Source organism: Sander lucioperca, chromosome 17 (assembly GCF_008315115.2).
Source record: "Sander lucioperca isolate FBNREF2018 chromosome 17, SLUC_FBN_1.2, whole genome shotgun sequence".
Lineage (NCBI taxonomy): Eukaryota > Metazoa > Chordata > Actinopteri > Perciformes > Percidae > Sander > Sander lucioperca.
In genome coordinates, this window is record NC_050189.1 from 28892578 (window position 1) to 28908756 (window position 16179).

Here is a 16179-nt window from a genome sequence, read left to right on the forward strand (position 1 = left end):
AAAAACGTGCGCCACGATACCCATTCATACAACTCATACCGTCTCAACCCTCTCTATGACAAAAGGCTCTTCACCCCATTTTAAACTGTGGCCATTCGGAAGAGCTATACACACGTTTGCCTTTAGATGTGGCTGGACGACACATTGTGCAATCAAATATTTTGAAGCCTACTGAGACCTTTAATAACTTTTTGTTACTGTTGAGTAGGGCAGTGGACGTGGATATCACTTTAAGACACACCACTACGTGGGCTATGCTTGGGCATAAAAGGCTAAGGTGTGCACGGGTTCACTGATTAACATTGATTGGAACGGAATGGAAGCGGCCTTGCCCTGGAGAGATAGTCTCTTCACTCAGAGAACCAAGGTTACGGAACGATATTTGATTTTTTTTTTTCATATCGGCCAGCCCTACTGTTGAGTATTACTTGAATGTCCAGTAGATGATGAACAGACACATTAACGTGCAATAGAAATATCCAATAAAGTTTTCAATTTCAAACAAATGTTGTTAGCCTCTGTAAAATCCTCCTCAGCACTCCTCTGTTAATGGACTCTGTGCTGGAACAAATGCAGTTTCTTTTTTTCCCGGATAGAAACCTGGCTGTTGTGCTAAACTGAATGCTCGGCAGCATCAGGACAAAACTGCCCTCGAGAAAACTTTCCAGACAAGAAGGGAAGCAAAGGAGTAGGAGTAGGAAGAAAGAGAAAATCTCCCACACAGCCGGGTAGACCGTCCGATCAGCAGCTGAGCAGCCAGTAACAATAGAGAAAAAGAAAGAAAAGGGAGGAAAAGATAGGTCAACCCGTCATTGAAACCGTATGCATTAAAAATTAAAAATAAATAAAAAATTAAAAAAAAGAGGCCATGGCTTCAAATCGAGACAGAAAGCTGGTGTGGGAAGCAACTCGATATACCTTGCGAGGAGGACGCTGGGCATTTTTGTAATATCGGGGCAAATTAATTAACCAAATACCAGAGAGCTTTGTTAGCGCTCTCTGCTCTTATCAAGAGGCTAATTATCACTATCTGCCTCCTCTGTTCGTCTGAAGGATTATTAGGCTAATCACAAAGCGCCCCCCCCCCCCCCCTTTGGAGACAAGGTTTTCAGTCTGCATCAGAACAAAAGCCGTGTTGAGGACGGGTAACAGGACGTTTGTGCTGCGTGTAAGTGGGTCTCTTTCAGTTGCTTACATGCTTAACCTCCTACACCAATTATGTTAATACACCACATGCTTAAGATCTATTCGACTGCCATTCAAAAAAATATTGGATGATAATTATTGGATACTCTCTGTGATATCAAACTCATTCCATTCCATTTCCTCAACCTGCCTCTCGTCATACAATTTCCAGGATTAAAAAAATATATATATATATATATATTTAAACCAAGAAGAAAGTGCCTAGTATGTAGAACAATCGGACATGATCATGATTTTAAACCAAGTGTGAAAGGGCAAAGTTGTTGCTCCAGTGCATTCTGGTCTGTTGAGGCTGCTGGTGTTAAAATGGTTTTAGGATGGATTTTTTTAACTAAATAAACCGGGAGGGACAAGAGTTAGGAGTCCTGCTATTCTAGTCTCGCAAAAGCCAGCCTGCATCTCACAAGCTCAAGTCAGCTTTGACTGAGCCCGAATAGATATGCCAGTAATCATGTTTTCACACACGCTACCCATCACCAACGCTTAGACGGTTGGCTTAGCTTAGCATACAGACTTGAAACGGGAGACGGGACGGGACAGCTAACCAGGCTCTGTCCAAAGGTAACAAATCCACCCTTAAGCTTACTAATCAACAAGTTATATCTTGTTAGTTTAATCCGTGCAACAACGACAACAACAAAAAAGGGGTTACATGCTAGGCTATTTCTCAGCTGGGAGCAGTGACTTCTTAGGGTTCCATTTGTTGCCTGCCTGGCAATGTTGTAATGTAACAAAGTAGCAATACTTATTGTACTTAAGTAGAATTTTATCTATATTTTACTTCATTTTTATATACCTGGAAACTTTTACTTTTACTCCACTACATTTCCTAAATAAAATGTATACTTTTTGCCTCCGATACATTTGCCCTAAGCATCTTTCGTTACTCGTTACTACAAAATAAAATCAGAAGAAATTTGTTAGGATGCAAAAAAGCAGGTTTGGATTCAGATTAGGCAAGTTAATCAGTCCCTCCAGAAAAACGTGATTATGCGATCGCATAATTCAATGCATAATCAGCCAAAGTCCGCATATTTATGCGGGGGGGCCGCATTTTTTTCAAATACGCTGCACATAAATTGCCGATTTCCGCGCAAAATATGCGGGGCTTGCATGATTTCATAATCCCCGCATTTCCGTTGCAAAACAAGTCCCATATATCTTAGCAGAAGGTTGAAAAAAATGTGTTTACTTCACACAAGAGCAGCCACTTCCCCTGTTGCCATGGAAACGTTATGAAGTGACGTAATTACGCGACGTGAACATCATCGAAAAGCTGCAAACCCCGCGATGAAGCCATGATGAAACCGCAGTTTTTGCAAGTTCCCGCAATTTCATCGCATAAAATTGCATAAATGTCCCGCATATTCCATCACATTTTTTAAGAAAACGTGCCGCATAATCAAGGATTTTTGCCCGCAACAATCACAAAAAAAGTCCACATTTTTCTGGAAGGACTGGTTAATGCACGCTCCGTTGTTGCCAAGCGCCAAAACGAAGAAGAGGAGGAGGAGGCATAATAATGGAAGCACCTGCTGCAGGCTCTGCCGCCAACGTAACAGACGCAATTAAGTTCATAATCAAAGTTTTTTTTAAACTTTTCCTTCTAATAATTAAGTACGTTAACGATCAGAAAATTACTTTTGATACTTAAGTACAGTAAAAATCTGATACTAAGATACTTAGACGTTTACTCGAGTAACATTCCAAAGATGACTTTTACTCAAGTTTTGCTTTCAAGTACTTTACACAAGACTGCTGCCTGGCCACCTTATCGGGACAATACAACTCCAGGAAGTCACTGCTATCAAACAAACGACAGAGAGGAGCTGAAAGGCGGATTTTTAGAAAGACAAGAGCCACGCCAGCTGTTTCCCCCATACTTCCGGTCTTTATGCTAAGCTAAGCTAAGCTTCTGCTATCTGCAGTTTCTCGACAAGAAAGCAATCCAATCAGGTCAAGGAGAGAAGTGGCGTGTGGTCCACGACACCGCAAAATCATGGGCCGGCTTTGCGAGGCTACTGCTACTCTGGTGGACTGTACAAATAAATAAAGTACTCAGCAGTGAAGCTTCCATACAGACTTGTATTGTAGTATTTGCAAATACTCAACGGTATTTGGTCTTACCTTCCTGCAGCATCAGACGGGTAAGACAGCCTGGATAATAATAATAATAATAATAAAAAGATAACCACAGAAAAGCATATCAGAGTTATGTTTAAATACTATCTGTGATCGCCTCAACTTTCACCGTAATGTCCAGTGTGGCAGACCCCGCCCGTCCGGCACTCCATGGAGGTAAAAACAATGTATTTGCAAATACTTTTTGTCCCCAGCCCTTACACTGCCACAGTGGCATTCTTTGGCATACGAAGGGAATGCAGAGGGCTCCCCCGTCCTGTTTCCTGTGCCGTGCCGCCTGCCAGCCAGCCAGCCGAATGAATCTGTCCAATGCCTGGCATTTGGAGGGGAATGTGTTTGGAATTTTATCTGCTTCCACGTGGAATGTCTGGGTCATGGATTTGTCTCGGATTTCATATGTGGCCTGGAAAATCCACTCTGAGTGCTTTCTCCCATAATGCAACAGGCAGATGCTGTTTAAGAAAAAAAAGCAAAAACAGTAAGCTGTCCTTGAACAATGAGTCTAGACACACACGCACACACGCACGCAGACGACATTTTCTTCCACAGCAATGCTAAGCTGATTTGCTAATTTATGCCAAATTCATAGCATCTTCCCTACACACCAGATTAACCATTCAAGAAATCTTGAAAAGATATATATGTATAATAAAAGCACTTCACGAAAATAAGGCACTCCAATTTCCCATTGTCCTGAATGCTTTCAGTCTGCAGAGAAGTAGAGGCAGATGAAGCTGTGCAAGTCGCCTTATCCACCTCTGCATTCACCTATGTCATAATGCTTCAAAGGTGTGTGTGTGTGTGTGTGTGTGTGTGTGTGTGTGTCTTGTGTGTGTGTGGGGGGGAGGGGGGGGTGTAGGTGATATGAACAATCTGATAGAATCTGAAGATGGGACTAGTGATCTGTATTCTGCTCCTTCAAAAGGGATAGAGAAACCAAGATAGAGCGGGAGAATGAAATGGACACCAGCTATTGGCTTAAAAAGCAGCTATCCCACAATCCAATGTACCACCTTTCACTGGCTTTCAGCTTTCCCAAGCAGCAGGCCGGCATACAAATAGGTTAGCAATGATTGAGGCTCCCATTGGGGAAACCTCCCCTTAGTGGGTGTGCAGGTTTTTTTTTTTTTTTTTTATTTCTTTTTTTTTTTTTTAAAGATTCCAAAACCTTGTTTAGATGTAGGACATAGTAGTGGAAAGGGGACTGGACTCCTGTGATAAAAACCAGGGCTTTGCCAAAGTCACAGGTTTAGAACCTATCGTCTCTGAGTTGCGTCGGGGACTTGAAGGGCTTGAGCCCCAGTGTCTTACGGGGGTGAGCTCTCTCTTTGGTGCCGTCCAGGGGCTTGCCGCAGGCCGACCAGCTCAGGTCGATGAGGGGCGAGTCGGCCAGGTTGAGGGGCGCGATACGGAACGAGGGCAGCGTGGGCGAGCCGTTAGTGGAGCACGGGGCAGACCGGGAGGTGGCGAAGGGAGCCGAGAAGGGGTCGAAGGGGGAGGGCATGTCCGAGCCGCACGAGGGGTCAGCCTTCAGGGCGAAGGGGTCACAGTCCGGTGAGGGGAAGGGGTCACAGTTGGTGAAAGGGTTGGTAGGGGAGGGCTGGTAGCCCAGAGGGTTGCCGTCCGAGCGGTGTGGGCTGCGGCCGCCGGCCGAGTTCCCGCCACCGGCCGAGATGAAGCTCCAGGGGTCGATGCGGGGGCGGATGGGGGACGGGCGGGGCCGGGGGATGACGCTGACCTCCAGCCGGCGGGATTTGGGGCTCCAGAGGGCAGGGTTGAGGTGGAGGGAGGAGGCCACTGAAGGCTTGTCATCAGAGTCCTGTGTGTCTTGGCACAAGGGCAGGTCCAAAACTGGAAGGAACAGAAAGAAGAAGAAAAAAACATTAAAAAGGGACATTTCAGCCATTTAGTGTAGGATTACACTAGGTTGATGGACCAGAGAGAGACAAACTTATTACTTAGATAAGCTTACTATAGGTATATATACATATAGGTAGGTAGGATATAGGTACTTCTACTGGATAGTTGCGTCGGCGTTCAACGGATTCATTTGCATAAAGATGGGCATCGACGCGCAGCATTTTTATTTTTTTAAGGACAACACCAGAAAAGAGAAGGCATGGAGTTTAATTACAGGAGCGCTTAGATTGGAAGGTAGATACTAGCTTAATAAACACATAATTGTCCTGTAAAGAACAAAGTAGAGACAATCAAATCTGTGAGTCGGCCAGCAAGACGCTCCGCTTCTGACCGTACAGATCCAACTGGCCGCGCGATGCTTCTGTCGCGCTGCGCTCCACTTTATTCCTATGGGTGACGTCAAGCGACTTTAACGCGCCTGCAAAGCATCCCGGGAAGGTGGCGCTGCATTTAGAAAAAATGCTGCGCATCAAAAAAGCTGGCCAATGCCCATCTTTATGCAAATGAATCTGTTAAACGTGACTAGCCAATAGAAGTAGACGGAAATCTTTTAAACTGACCTTTGTCGATCTGAAATGAAGACAGATTCAGCAACTGCACGGCCTATTTCTCGCTTAAAATGTTTTCAGAAACACGTTTCGGTGAACCATTTTCGTAAAACACTAGATTGTATTCCAAACTGGCCGCCATTACTGTTGTTTTGAAATTCAGGAGTAGCCAGACCCACGTGACGCGTTCGTCCAATCGGCTGCTGGTCAAGGGCGTGGAGCATCAACCGTGGATGTATGACGTCGTGACACCACACTTCAGTCGTGTTGCCAAAGTGGATCTGTTTGGGTGGGTGGTCATGACGAGGGGTGGGGATATGTTCATGTTAAAAACTGTATGTTTTGTGTATTGGCTCGGTCCTACATTTTCCAGAATGCAACACAAGAGCATCTATCATTAGACCGTCCCTGCCTGTTAAATTATTTCAAACTCCATCCCACCGTTCATAACACAGGTCTAATATCTCAAGCTGAGCTCAACATATCAGGGTTATTTTCTTGGAATTGTCCTCCGGAGCCTCCGAAGACATTATGTAATTGTTTGTAGAGGCTGCGTAGTTCGACACATACATTTCCCTTTATGTCTAATGTCAGTGTGGTTCCCCATAAAACAAAGACACATTTCAGAGAAAGGCTGAATATTCAACATATTAAAACATCTTCACCGTGCTGTCTTGCTTCTTCTTGCTTGAGGAAGCTTTAATTGTTAATCTGCAAAATTACATAAAGTACTCTCAACCCGCTGTAGTGTTTCCCTGGTGCTCTTTTATGCATTCCTCTCCAATCCAAAATTTGCAATTGCTTTCTAATATTCTGCTAAACGCACACAAACCTGTACGATGAAATTGATTCAAACAGAAACACGAAAGTGGTACATTACTGTAATGTCGCAAAAAGAAATGCAACAATCACCAGCACATAATGTTGATTCAGTTAGTCTAAATTAAGTGAAACATAACTAGTTGACAGAGCTGCAACGGCCAGCGTAAATGAGCACTGACAAGAAGATTAAACTCCGAATAAATCAGCTTGAAATGAACAATTGCTATTTCCAAATGTGATGTGTCTGCCAAATGCCATTATTTACATCAACAGCAACTCTTTGAGGCTGCTGGGCTATTCAGTGGAAAAGAAAGAGCAATCAGCGTTCACACGAGAGTGCATTGCAAAACTCCAGCGAAGGAATCCTCTGTATTCATCTCTCTCTCTCTCTCTCTCTCTTTCAAGCACACATTCACCGCCAGCAACCTCGTGGCAGTCTGTCCATGCATCGGAGTCATTACAGTCAACAAACATAATAAGATGCTTAGCTAAAACACTCGCCGTTTAATTACTGATGTGTGCCGTTTTGCCTCTGCGCGCCCGATGTAATGAGCGCATGCGGTTTGTGAGATTAGGGATGTTAGCGGCGGAACAGGCGAGGCATGTCTGCTCCGTGCCTGGGGGAAGCGCTGTAAGAACCCCTCTGTGAAGAATCCAGGGCTTTGTGAGTCAAACGGACCAGATATGGAGTGTGAAATGTTATGTCTTAAAGCCCTCGTAAAGCCCACTCGCTCTTCAAACAACCAATACCCACGCCTCTGTCATTAAGGCTCTAAACTGTGTCAGTGCTTCTAAGAAATGCATAGAAGTCTTTGGAAGAAAAAAAACAAACATGTGAATGTACTGTGCAGTAAATGAAAGTGATATGCAGATCATACTCAGTTAGCATGACGCTTACATGAATTAAAACAAAAGTATAAATATGCCCCATGAGGACTGAACGTTTTCTACTCTCACATGTCACATTTTGGGGGGTGGGATGAATGCTAATCCCTCTTGAATCTGATTTTTCTTTTGGTCATGACTCATGTATGCATCCACATGGCATATAGGCATACATTTGACATGCGTCCATATGAAAACCTGCTGCAGCTGGAGTGTTAGATACACTGCTGAGCTCCAGCCAAGTGGCCAGAAAGACACAGTGGTGGCGGTGAAGTCGAGAATAGATTATTAGCAATTTTGAATCCTGCACTTTACTGTCTGCATCACCTCAGCTGCGCCTCCGGATGTTTTGCATTAATCTTCAACGTTGCAATAAAAGAAAACGCTGACTTAAAAGAGGGAAAACAACAGTAGATTGGATGCTAGCTTTGCTTGGCGAGTATTAGTAGTGGAGTATGGAGGGCCAGCTGTTACCTGAGATATGCAAATAGCTGCAGACGAGCTTTGATGTAAATGAGAAAGCTTGTGCAGCATTGAAGCCTCCCTTGTGCCAGACGTTGCAACAATAACTCTGCGAGAACTGTGAGGGAATATTGTCATGCTGAAGATGTCCATTAGGTGAAGGTAAAAGCAGTGTGGGGACTTCTAAAAAAACGAAATTCGGATGAACCACGCAGATAAATTTAAAACCTAATCATGAATCCAATTTTGGAGACTGTAGTTTGAACGGGGAGACTTGCAAAAGACAAATAATGAGAAAAGAAATCAGAGCAGCAGAGGCTGAGATATGCAGACTTTTAGCCCCGAGCATAGGTCGTGCTCCCGAAACACTGCAATTTCTACACTTCCCACAATGCAACTTGATAGAATCTTTTGCTCGACCAGGGGTGTCAAACTTACGGCCTGAGGGCCAGAACTGTTAACTGTCGGTAACATTATTTTTCTCTGCGGCAGATAAAGTTTCTGATCTTTCTGGAGTGGTTTACTGCAGAGATCTTCAACAGGGGGTCTGGGACCCCTAGGGGGTCCTCAGAGTCACCGCAGACTGTGACTCTGACTCTACTGTCTTAACATGAATCCAACATATTATTAAAAAAATATAAATCCCCACTAATGACAGGCTTATTGGCCTATAGGTAAGGTAGTCACTGAGGTATCCAGTTAATAAGAATTCACTGTGCCACAGATTTATAAAATCATGCCAACAATTATTATTTTAATAGCTTAGTATTCTATGCACTAAAAATGTATATATAGGCCCATTTTAATATGCAGCAGTATGTAGTAGGGGGTCCCTGCTCCGTCTCTCTTTCAGTTAAGGGGTCCTTGGTTTAATAAATGTTGAAGACCCCTGGTTTACTGGTCTGGCCCACTTGAGATCAAATTAGGGTTATGTGGCCCATGAACTAAAATGAGTTTGACACCCCTGTGCTGCACCCTAACCGTCTGGTGAAAACACACACTTTTTAAAACTCCACACCTCTGGTTAGTAACACAGGCTTCCTTTTAAAAAATGTGTGAATTCTCCCAGTGAGTAGTTAGTTGGCGGGGTGTCCCTTTAGGGTGAAAAAGTCAGACTGACCTAGCTGAGCGGTGTGCAGGCCTTGGCTGGACCTCCTCCTCCTGTCAGCTCTAGGCTCCCAGGCCACACAGCCCAGGTCCCCGTTAGTGGAATGGGAACACGGGGTCCATTCCCCTGGGCTGGCCTTGCCATGCCGCGGGGGGCTCCTGGGGCTCTGCGGGCTGTGCGGGACCTGCGGCGTCCGGTGGCCGCTCCTCTCCCGGGGGATGGGCGGGGGCGGCGTCAGGGGCAAGGGCTTCAGTTCCTGGTACTGCAGAGCTAGATCCAAGAGCGGTCTGGGGAGCAGCTCGGATGTGGAGAAGGTGATGAGATCGTCCACCACGGGGGGGTCTGAAATGAGGGGCATAGGGGAGGAGATCTCTAGTTCCGAGGGGGTGCGGTTCTCTAGGGAAGGGAAGTTAGTTCGAGGGGGCACCCTTGGGGGAATATCCAGGCAGCGTCCTAGTCCTATGGAGGCCAGGAGGGAGCCACTGCCCAGCAGGGCCCGGTGAGTGCCCTTTATTTGGCCCCCGTGGGAACCCCTCTCGGGCCTGGGGGAGCCAGCCGGGGAGGAACCCCCGTCCTCGCTGAGCGAGTCTCGCTGAGGTAGAGGAAGCCGCAGGCTGTCCTTCACTGACGAGCCTGCAGAGAGAAAGAGAGAGTTTTTTTGTTTAAGTTTTTAAAAAGACAGAGAAGGAGAAAGAGACGAGCCATTTATTATTCATTCAGCGTTAATACATAATTCAGTCATGACAGTGTGAATTGTAAGAGCGGCTAATGGGAGATATGCGGCTGGCGGTTAGGCTGGTGATGGAGGGCGGCGGGTACCGTTCTGAGCAGTGGGAGGGGTCGGCGCGCTGGGTCTGTACTCCTCAAAGTCATCCTTGGTATCCCCCCTCTCATTGCTGTCTGACTCCAGCAGCTTGGCCCTCATAGACAGACTGAGAGCAACAAAAAATAATAATAATAAAAAAAAGAAAACACACACACACACACACACACACACACACACACACACACACATTAAAGCATTGTAATGCATTAGGTTGAGTGTAATTAAATTCTAGATTTCAAATGTTTCCGTGCTGTACCTGCTTTCCTGGGGACTGAGGCGCAGGACTTTAGGGCTTTTGGGACTTTTTGGGCTCTGGGGCCTCCAGTGGGGGCCCAACCTCAGGTCTCCATTGGTCTGTTTATGAGAAGGGGCCTCTAGGGGCCAGGCCGAGCTCAGACCAAACGACCGGCTGTTGTCGCTGGGACTGACTGCAAGGGGAAAAAGGGAGAAAAAGAGAGAAATATTATTTTCAACTTGCATGTCATCAGTATGCACACTGCTTGGCGGTTTCCTAATGAGGTGTGCATTTGTAAAAGGCAGGTTTCACCAATAAATCGCTGGCGCCCTGCAATCTCCAACACAATGATCTTTAACTGACTCTGGCTACAGCTAGCAGGGTTTCCCCTACCGTTATAAGGCTAAGGAGCAGCAATCAAGCCGTTTTGGAGACCACCTAAGCCCAATGAATGTGAAATCAAAGCATCAAAACTAACTAAATGACTTTTCTCAGATCTAATGATTGTAGTTTGTCCCCAAGTTTTATTATTATTATTTTTTTAGGCCTTTATTTCTGACAGTACAGCTTTAGATATGGAAGGGGGGAGAGAAAGGGGGAATGACCCAGGTTGGAACCAGATTATGTATTTATTTATCATCTGCTCTAGCTTTTCCAACGTTTTAGACACAGATATGGTAATAATAATGGTCTAAATAATGTAAAATTGCTTCTTTTTTTTATTGAAAAAATGTAACATTTTCTTAAGGGAGGACCCCTAAACCCCCCACTAAATACGTGCACCTAAATCTTACACAAACCTAGGGAAAACCCTCAGCTAGAATTCGTGCAACTTCAGTGCACTTGTCGTTTAACTCTGAAAGAGTGTTAAGATCACCTCATCGTATGGATCCACAGAGCAGAAAGCGTGAGACGAAGGAGCCAGTCACCCGGGAAAAAGATGAGAGGAGGTGTGGAGTGCTAGTAAAAGTTGGAATTTCACCTGCCGTTCACGCACTTTACCCAGGCTCTGGCCCCACATCTCCTCCCAGCTACTCTCCCCACCAACTGGCACCAAGTGTGTGAACATTTGTGTGAAAGTTCACTCACTCACTCACTCATACACTCACTCATACACTCACTCATACACTCACACACACACACACACACACACACACACACACACACACACACAACACCTCCCACATACAGACTCCATTACAACCTTCCAGAAGCCTTATGCAGCCTTCTCAACACAAGGCCTGACAAAGTCAAAAAGAAGAGACAAATGTGGCAGGGTTAGCTCAGTTGGTAGAGCAGGCGCACATATATAAGAGGTTTACTCGTTGACGCGGCGGCCGCAGGTTCGACTCCGACCTGCAGCCCTTTGCTGCATGTCATTCCCCCTCTCTCTCCCCTTTCATGTCTTCATCTGTCCTGTGGAATTAAAGGCCTAAAATGCCCCAAAAAACATCTTTCAAAATAAGAGACAAATGTTGTATGGGCAGTCTTGTAATATACTGCAAATATCACGGAGAAAACTTTAAACCTACTATTTTATTTCGGAGTTTGGTGCTGCTTTTTTCCGGCAGTTCGCTCATTCATGTCATATCAGCTTCAGAAATGGGAAAAAATAGTAAATATGCTCTCCGAATGGACATGTTGTAATATTTTCTTTGGCCTATGCTACACTGGATACATAGCAGATGCACTTTGCCTCCCATCATTCTCCAACACAATGTTTTCAAAGCAAGCTCAGAGGGCAGGTGATAGTGTCAGCATTGCAATTTCATCAAGATCAGACCATGGATTGAAAACATTCCCCTTTCCCAGCATGTTCCTCTTTAAACACATTTTTCTTTTGCAATGCTTCACTGTTAATGTCATCATGTGTTGGTGGAATATTCTTTATATTTGTAATATTTGGCATATTTTACAATTTGCTCCTCTGCTCATCATCTGCCCCCGTGTCGATATTAAATTTGCATGTGACGGACTCAATATTGCCCCCTGAGGTCACATTCATTTACAGCCCTATACTGTGTGAACCAACGAGAAGAAGAGTCTACCGCCATGCTCGTTGCTCTGTGAGGCACAGCGGAGCTTTGAGCTAAATGCTAATGTTAGTATGGCAACATGTAGTCTCGCATTGCCAGACCTTCCTCCACAGCGCTGCTGAGGAAGGTCTGGCTAGTCCACACAGCATTCCGGGATGGGAGAAAAACCTGCTCTGGTTTATTGGCATTTCTTTAAACCAATCATAATTGTCTTGGGCGACGCTAAGTGCCGGACAGAGCCATGGTGCCTCTGCTAAATAGCCTCGGGAAGGAACTTGTTTTGGTGGAACATGTGTACGTTCAACAGAAAACTCAGATTGGACAGATAGTCTAGCTAGCTGTCTGGATTTACTCTGCAGAGATCTGAGGAGCAGTTAACCATAGTCCTCAGAAATCCACCAGAGTTTAGAACGCCAATACAAAGGAAGAGGAAGGTAACGGACACCCGGCCGAAAAGAGGGACATCTGGCGGAATTTCCAGCGGCACCTGAACAATCCCGGAAGTGGAACGTTGTGGATATAGACTAAGCAACATGTGACAATGCTAGCACGCTGATGTTTAGAAGGTAAAAGGTTTACAATGTTCACCATCTTATTTAAAGGTCCCATGGCATGAAATTTTCACTTTATGAGGTTTTTTTTTAACATTAATATGCGTTCCCCCAGCCTGCCTATGGTCCCCCAGTGGCTAGAAATGGCGATAGGTGTAAACCGAGCCCTGGGTATCCTGCTCTGCCTTTGAGAAAATGAAAGCTCAGATGGGCCGATCTGGAATCTTCCCTTTATGATGTCATAAGGGGAAAGGTTACCTCCCTTTTCTCTGCTTTGCCCGCCCAGAGAATTTGGCCCGCCCATTAGAGAGAGACATCATGGCTTGCAAATGAGCAAAGTGGCAGTTGCTCAAGGCCACACCCCCACCCTCCACCTTGCCCCCCCTCTCTCCTCCTCAATAGCATTTAAAGCTACAGACACAGAAATGGCACATCCTAAGGAAAGCTCATTGTGGGACTGCCTCTAGTGGCTGTAATTCTGCACCAAGGCTGAATTTCGGGAAAGAGACTTCAGATACAGTATTAGGAGACCACTAAGGTCTATATAAAAGAGACTTCAGATACAGTATTAGGGGACCACTAAGGTCTATATAAAAGAGACTTCAGATACAGTATTAGGGGACCACTAAGGTCTATATAAAAGAGACTTCAGATACAGTATTAGGGGACCACTAAGGTCTATATAAAAGAGACTTCAGATACAGTATTAGGGGACCACTAAGGTCTATATAAAAGCATCCAAAGAGCACCATGCCATGGGACCTTTAAGCGCAACATTATCACCAAACACAAAGTACTAATGAGACTGTCAAAAGTCAATAGTTTTGGTCATAAACCACAGTATTGGCCAAATCAATTTCTCTCAAAAAATATCAATATGTCTATACCAAAGTTGGCTAAATGTCGATTTTCTTCACTGAAAGATTTTAACCCGATGGTGGCATGAGAGGAGAATTCAGGGGTTAAATTCAGGGCGATTTAATCACCGAGAACCATGCATATCTGTCCCAAATTCCATTCCAATTCACTGAAAGGTTGTTGAGATACCAGCTGACTGACTGACCGACCAACCAACCCTGCCATCCCTAGAGCTGTGGCGCTGCAACAGCCTGTCTGGGTTCTAATTCGCAATAATGACCGGCTCGCTCTTCATTATCCATCCTATTCCACAGCTTATTACACACAGCTACTCATACAGAGGTTACCCGCTGGTAATGCCTGTGTCCTGGTCAGGACGGTTAACTTTACCGCCGATGAGCACGGCTCTCCTGGTCACTCCAGTTAGTGAGCTAACCGTGCAATCAGAACTTCGTCCATGGCAATGATCTGTTATACACAGCAAGACAGCAATGACAGACAATGTTGTGACTGACCAATCAGAATGAAGTATTCAACCATTCAAGCCGTGTAATAAAAACACATGCATGTAGGGACTTCTTTACCTCAAGTACTGAAACTGGAATTATGACTAGGACTAGGAGAGACGCACATGAACCAAAACTAACCCTGCCCTCACAGATAGATGAGGATAGCAATATCCATAACCAGCCAGCTAATATGATACAGCCAGCCGACCGGCATGCTAAAATGCTTCAAACAGTCCTTGACAAATGCATCTTGTTATTTAATTCTCTAGAATATAACACAATGGGAGAAGTTACCTTTTAGGCGATCATTCTATAAGTTTCATTGTGCCCTCCTATACTCATTTGTATCAACAGAACAAAAAACCCTGTTGAATAAAACTCTGTGCACTAACGCAAATCAATTTGGCAGCGTCTCTAGACAAATAAGTTTGGGAAGCCTGAGCCATAATTCACTGCTTGCTACTGAGAGGGCAAGCATAAATACCCACTAAACACATTTTAATGACAGACACACTTATGGCTTAGTGATACTCATTAAGGAAAGTCATTAGGAAGTAAAGAAAACCAGCCCTCGATTTGATGAATAAATGAAGCAGGCAGATGTTTTAAATTCACTACCCACTTTTATAGATTTAACTGCAATTTGTGCTTTTAAGTCAACCCCCGGTGGTAATTGTTTAGAAGAAGAAAAAAAAAATTGCTTTCATTGCCTGTTGCTACACCACAAATTTCCTTTTGGGTTTTGTTAAGACGCCCTGTGACCTACTGGCTACAATTTCCCTCCGAAGGGAAACGATCTCAGGGCGTTTTTCTAGGAGCCTGACAAGCAGAAGAGTAGTGTAAATCTCTGCCGCTGCTGCAACCCTTCTCAACCCCTTTCTCCTAGAGCAATGAATTCCTCCATGCTTATTTTTAATTCAGTAAACCGCACTGTAGCCACTACATGCATATAAAACTGTGGACTCTTTCTGCATGGAAAATACAGCTCAATGGCTCCCCCCGCTGCAGTGATGGGAAAACTGCAGGCAAGGGGAGCAGAGCAGGGCTGCAGCGGGGGAGAAAATAGCTGCTGAGAAGTGCTGAGCCGCTGAGAGGAAGTCAGATAATATTTGGACTGTTGAAAAGGGAAAAGGGTGTGTGTGTGTGAGAGAGAGAGAGAGAGAGAGAGAGAGAGAGAGAGAGAGAGAGAGAGAGAGAGAGAGAGAGAGAGAGAGAGAGAGAGCGAGAGCGAGAAAGAGGGGGCCCACAGGGAAACATGGGAAGACAAAAAAGACGAGTGGGTGGGTGAGAGCACATGAAAGGAGAGAATTTGGAAACTGGGAAAAGTAATGTTGCAACAGTCTGTGTGTGCACGCAAGACCTAAATGTCTCTGGAAGCACACAAACATGTGCACCTGTTTGTCTATACTGGGGGGGGGGAATGACTGCACTCACGTTGAATTGCACGGAAGCGTGGGCCGAAGGAGGGTGAGGAGCCCGAACCCAAATCCGGAGAGTTCCGCCTCTTCTCCAGGCCTGGGGAAGCCTGCACCGTGATCTTATGGATGAAATCTGCAACACACAAGCATATGTGACAGATGTTAGAACACCTGGATGGCAGGCAGACACCAACCAGAATACACACATAGGTTTGGGGTTTCCTCGCTCTACTTCCCATTCCTACATTCAAGAGTTGTCAGTTATTTGGAAGGTTGCAATTCTTTTTTAGCTTCCTTATTTCTCTAAAACAGTCTGTATTGACTTTTATGGCAGTGGACATTCAGTGTAATACATGTTCTCACCTTGGTAACAAATGCTGTTTCCTTATGAAAAACTTAGCTATGTAAGCAGATTTCAGTAGCTTTAAGTTACATGGCTAATTTCTGTGCTGTATTTTAGTGGGAACTGGCTATTTCATCTTCAACATAACTACTAGCTGTAACAGCATGTTACTACAACTTGCTACTAGCTAACATTGCTAATAACAAGCAACAGAGCCCAGGATTGGTCAGCAAGGAAACTTTCAATAAATCATTCCCTAAAATGTGTCATTTCTTCCCTAAATTGACAAATGATTAACTCGTTTACTAAT

At 44.9% G+C, this 16179-nt stretch overlaps 1 protein-coding gene across 2 annotated transcripts in view; it reads right to left on the reverse strand.

The window, feature by feature from the left end:
• Window positions 1-2663: 2663 nt before the first annotated feature.
• LOC116036050 (mitogen-activated protein kinase kinase kinase 11) overlaps window positions 2664-16179 on the reverse strand; it is a 52141-nt gene continuing 38625 nt past the window's right edge. Inside the window, exons 6-11 of one of the 2 annotated variants that reach the window (XR_004101520.2) lie at window positions 15543-15659; window positions 10176-10347; window positions 9913-10025; window positions 9106-9726; window positions 4012-5199; window positions 2664-3800 (exon numbers count right to left, since the gene is read on the reverse strand). Coding sequence is in view for 1 of the 2 variants with exons in the window: in XM_031279483.2 (XP_031135343.1) it covers window positions 4598-5199; window positions 9106-9726; window positions 9913-10025; window positions 10176-10347; window positions 15543-15659 (1625 nt within the window). In the remaining variant the exon portion in view is untranslated. Of the gene's footprint in view, window positions 5200-9105; window positions 9727-9912; window positions 10026-10175; window positions 10348-15542; window positions 15660-16179 lie in introns of both variants that reach the window. The other variant, XM_031279483.2, reaches the window with a different exon arrangement.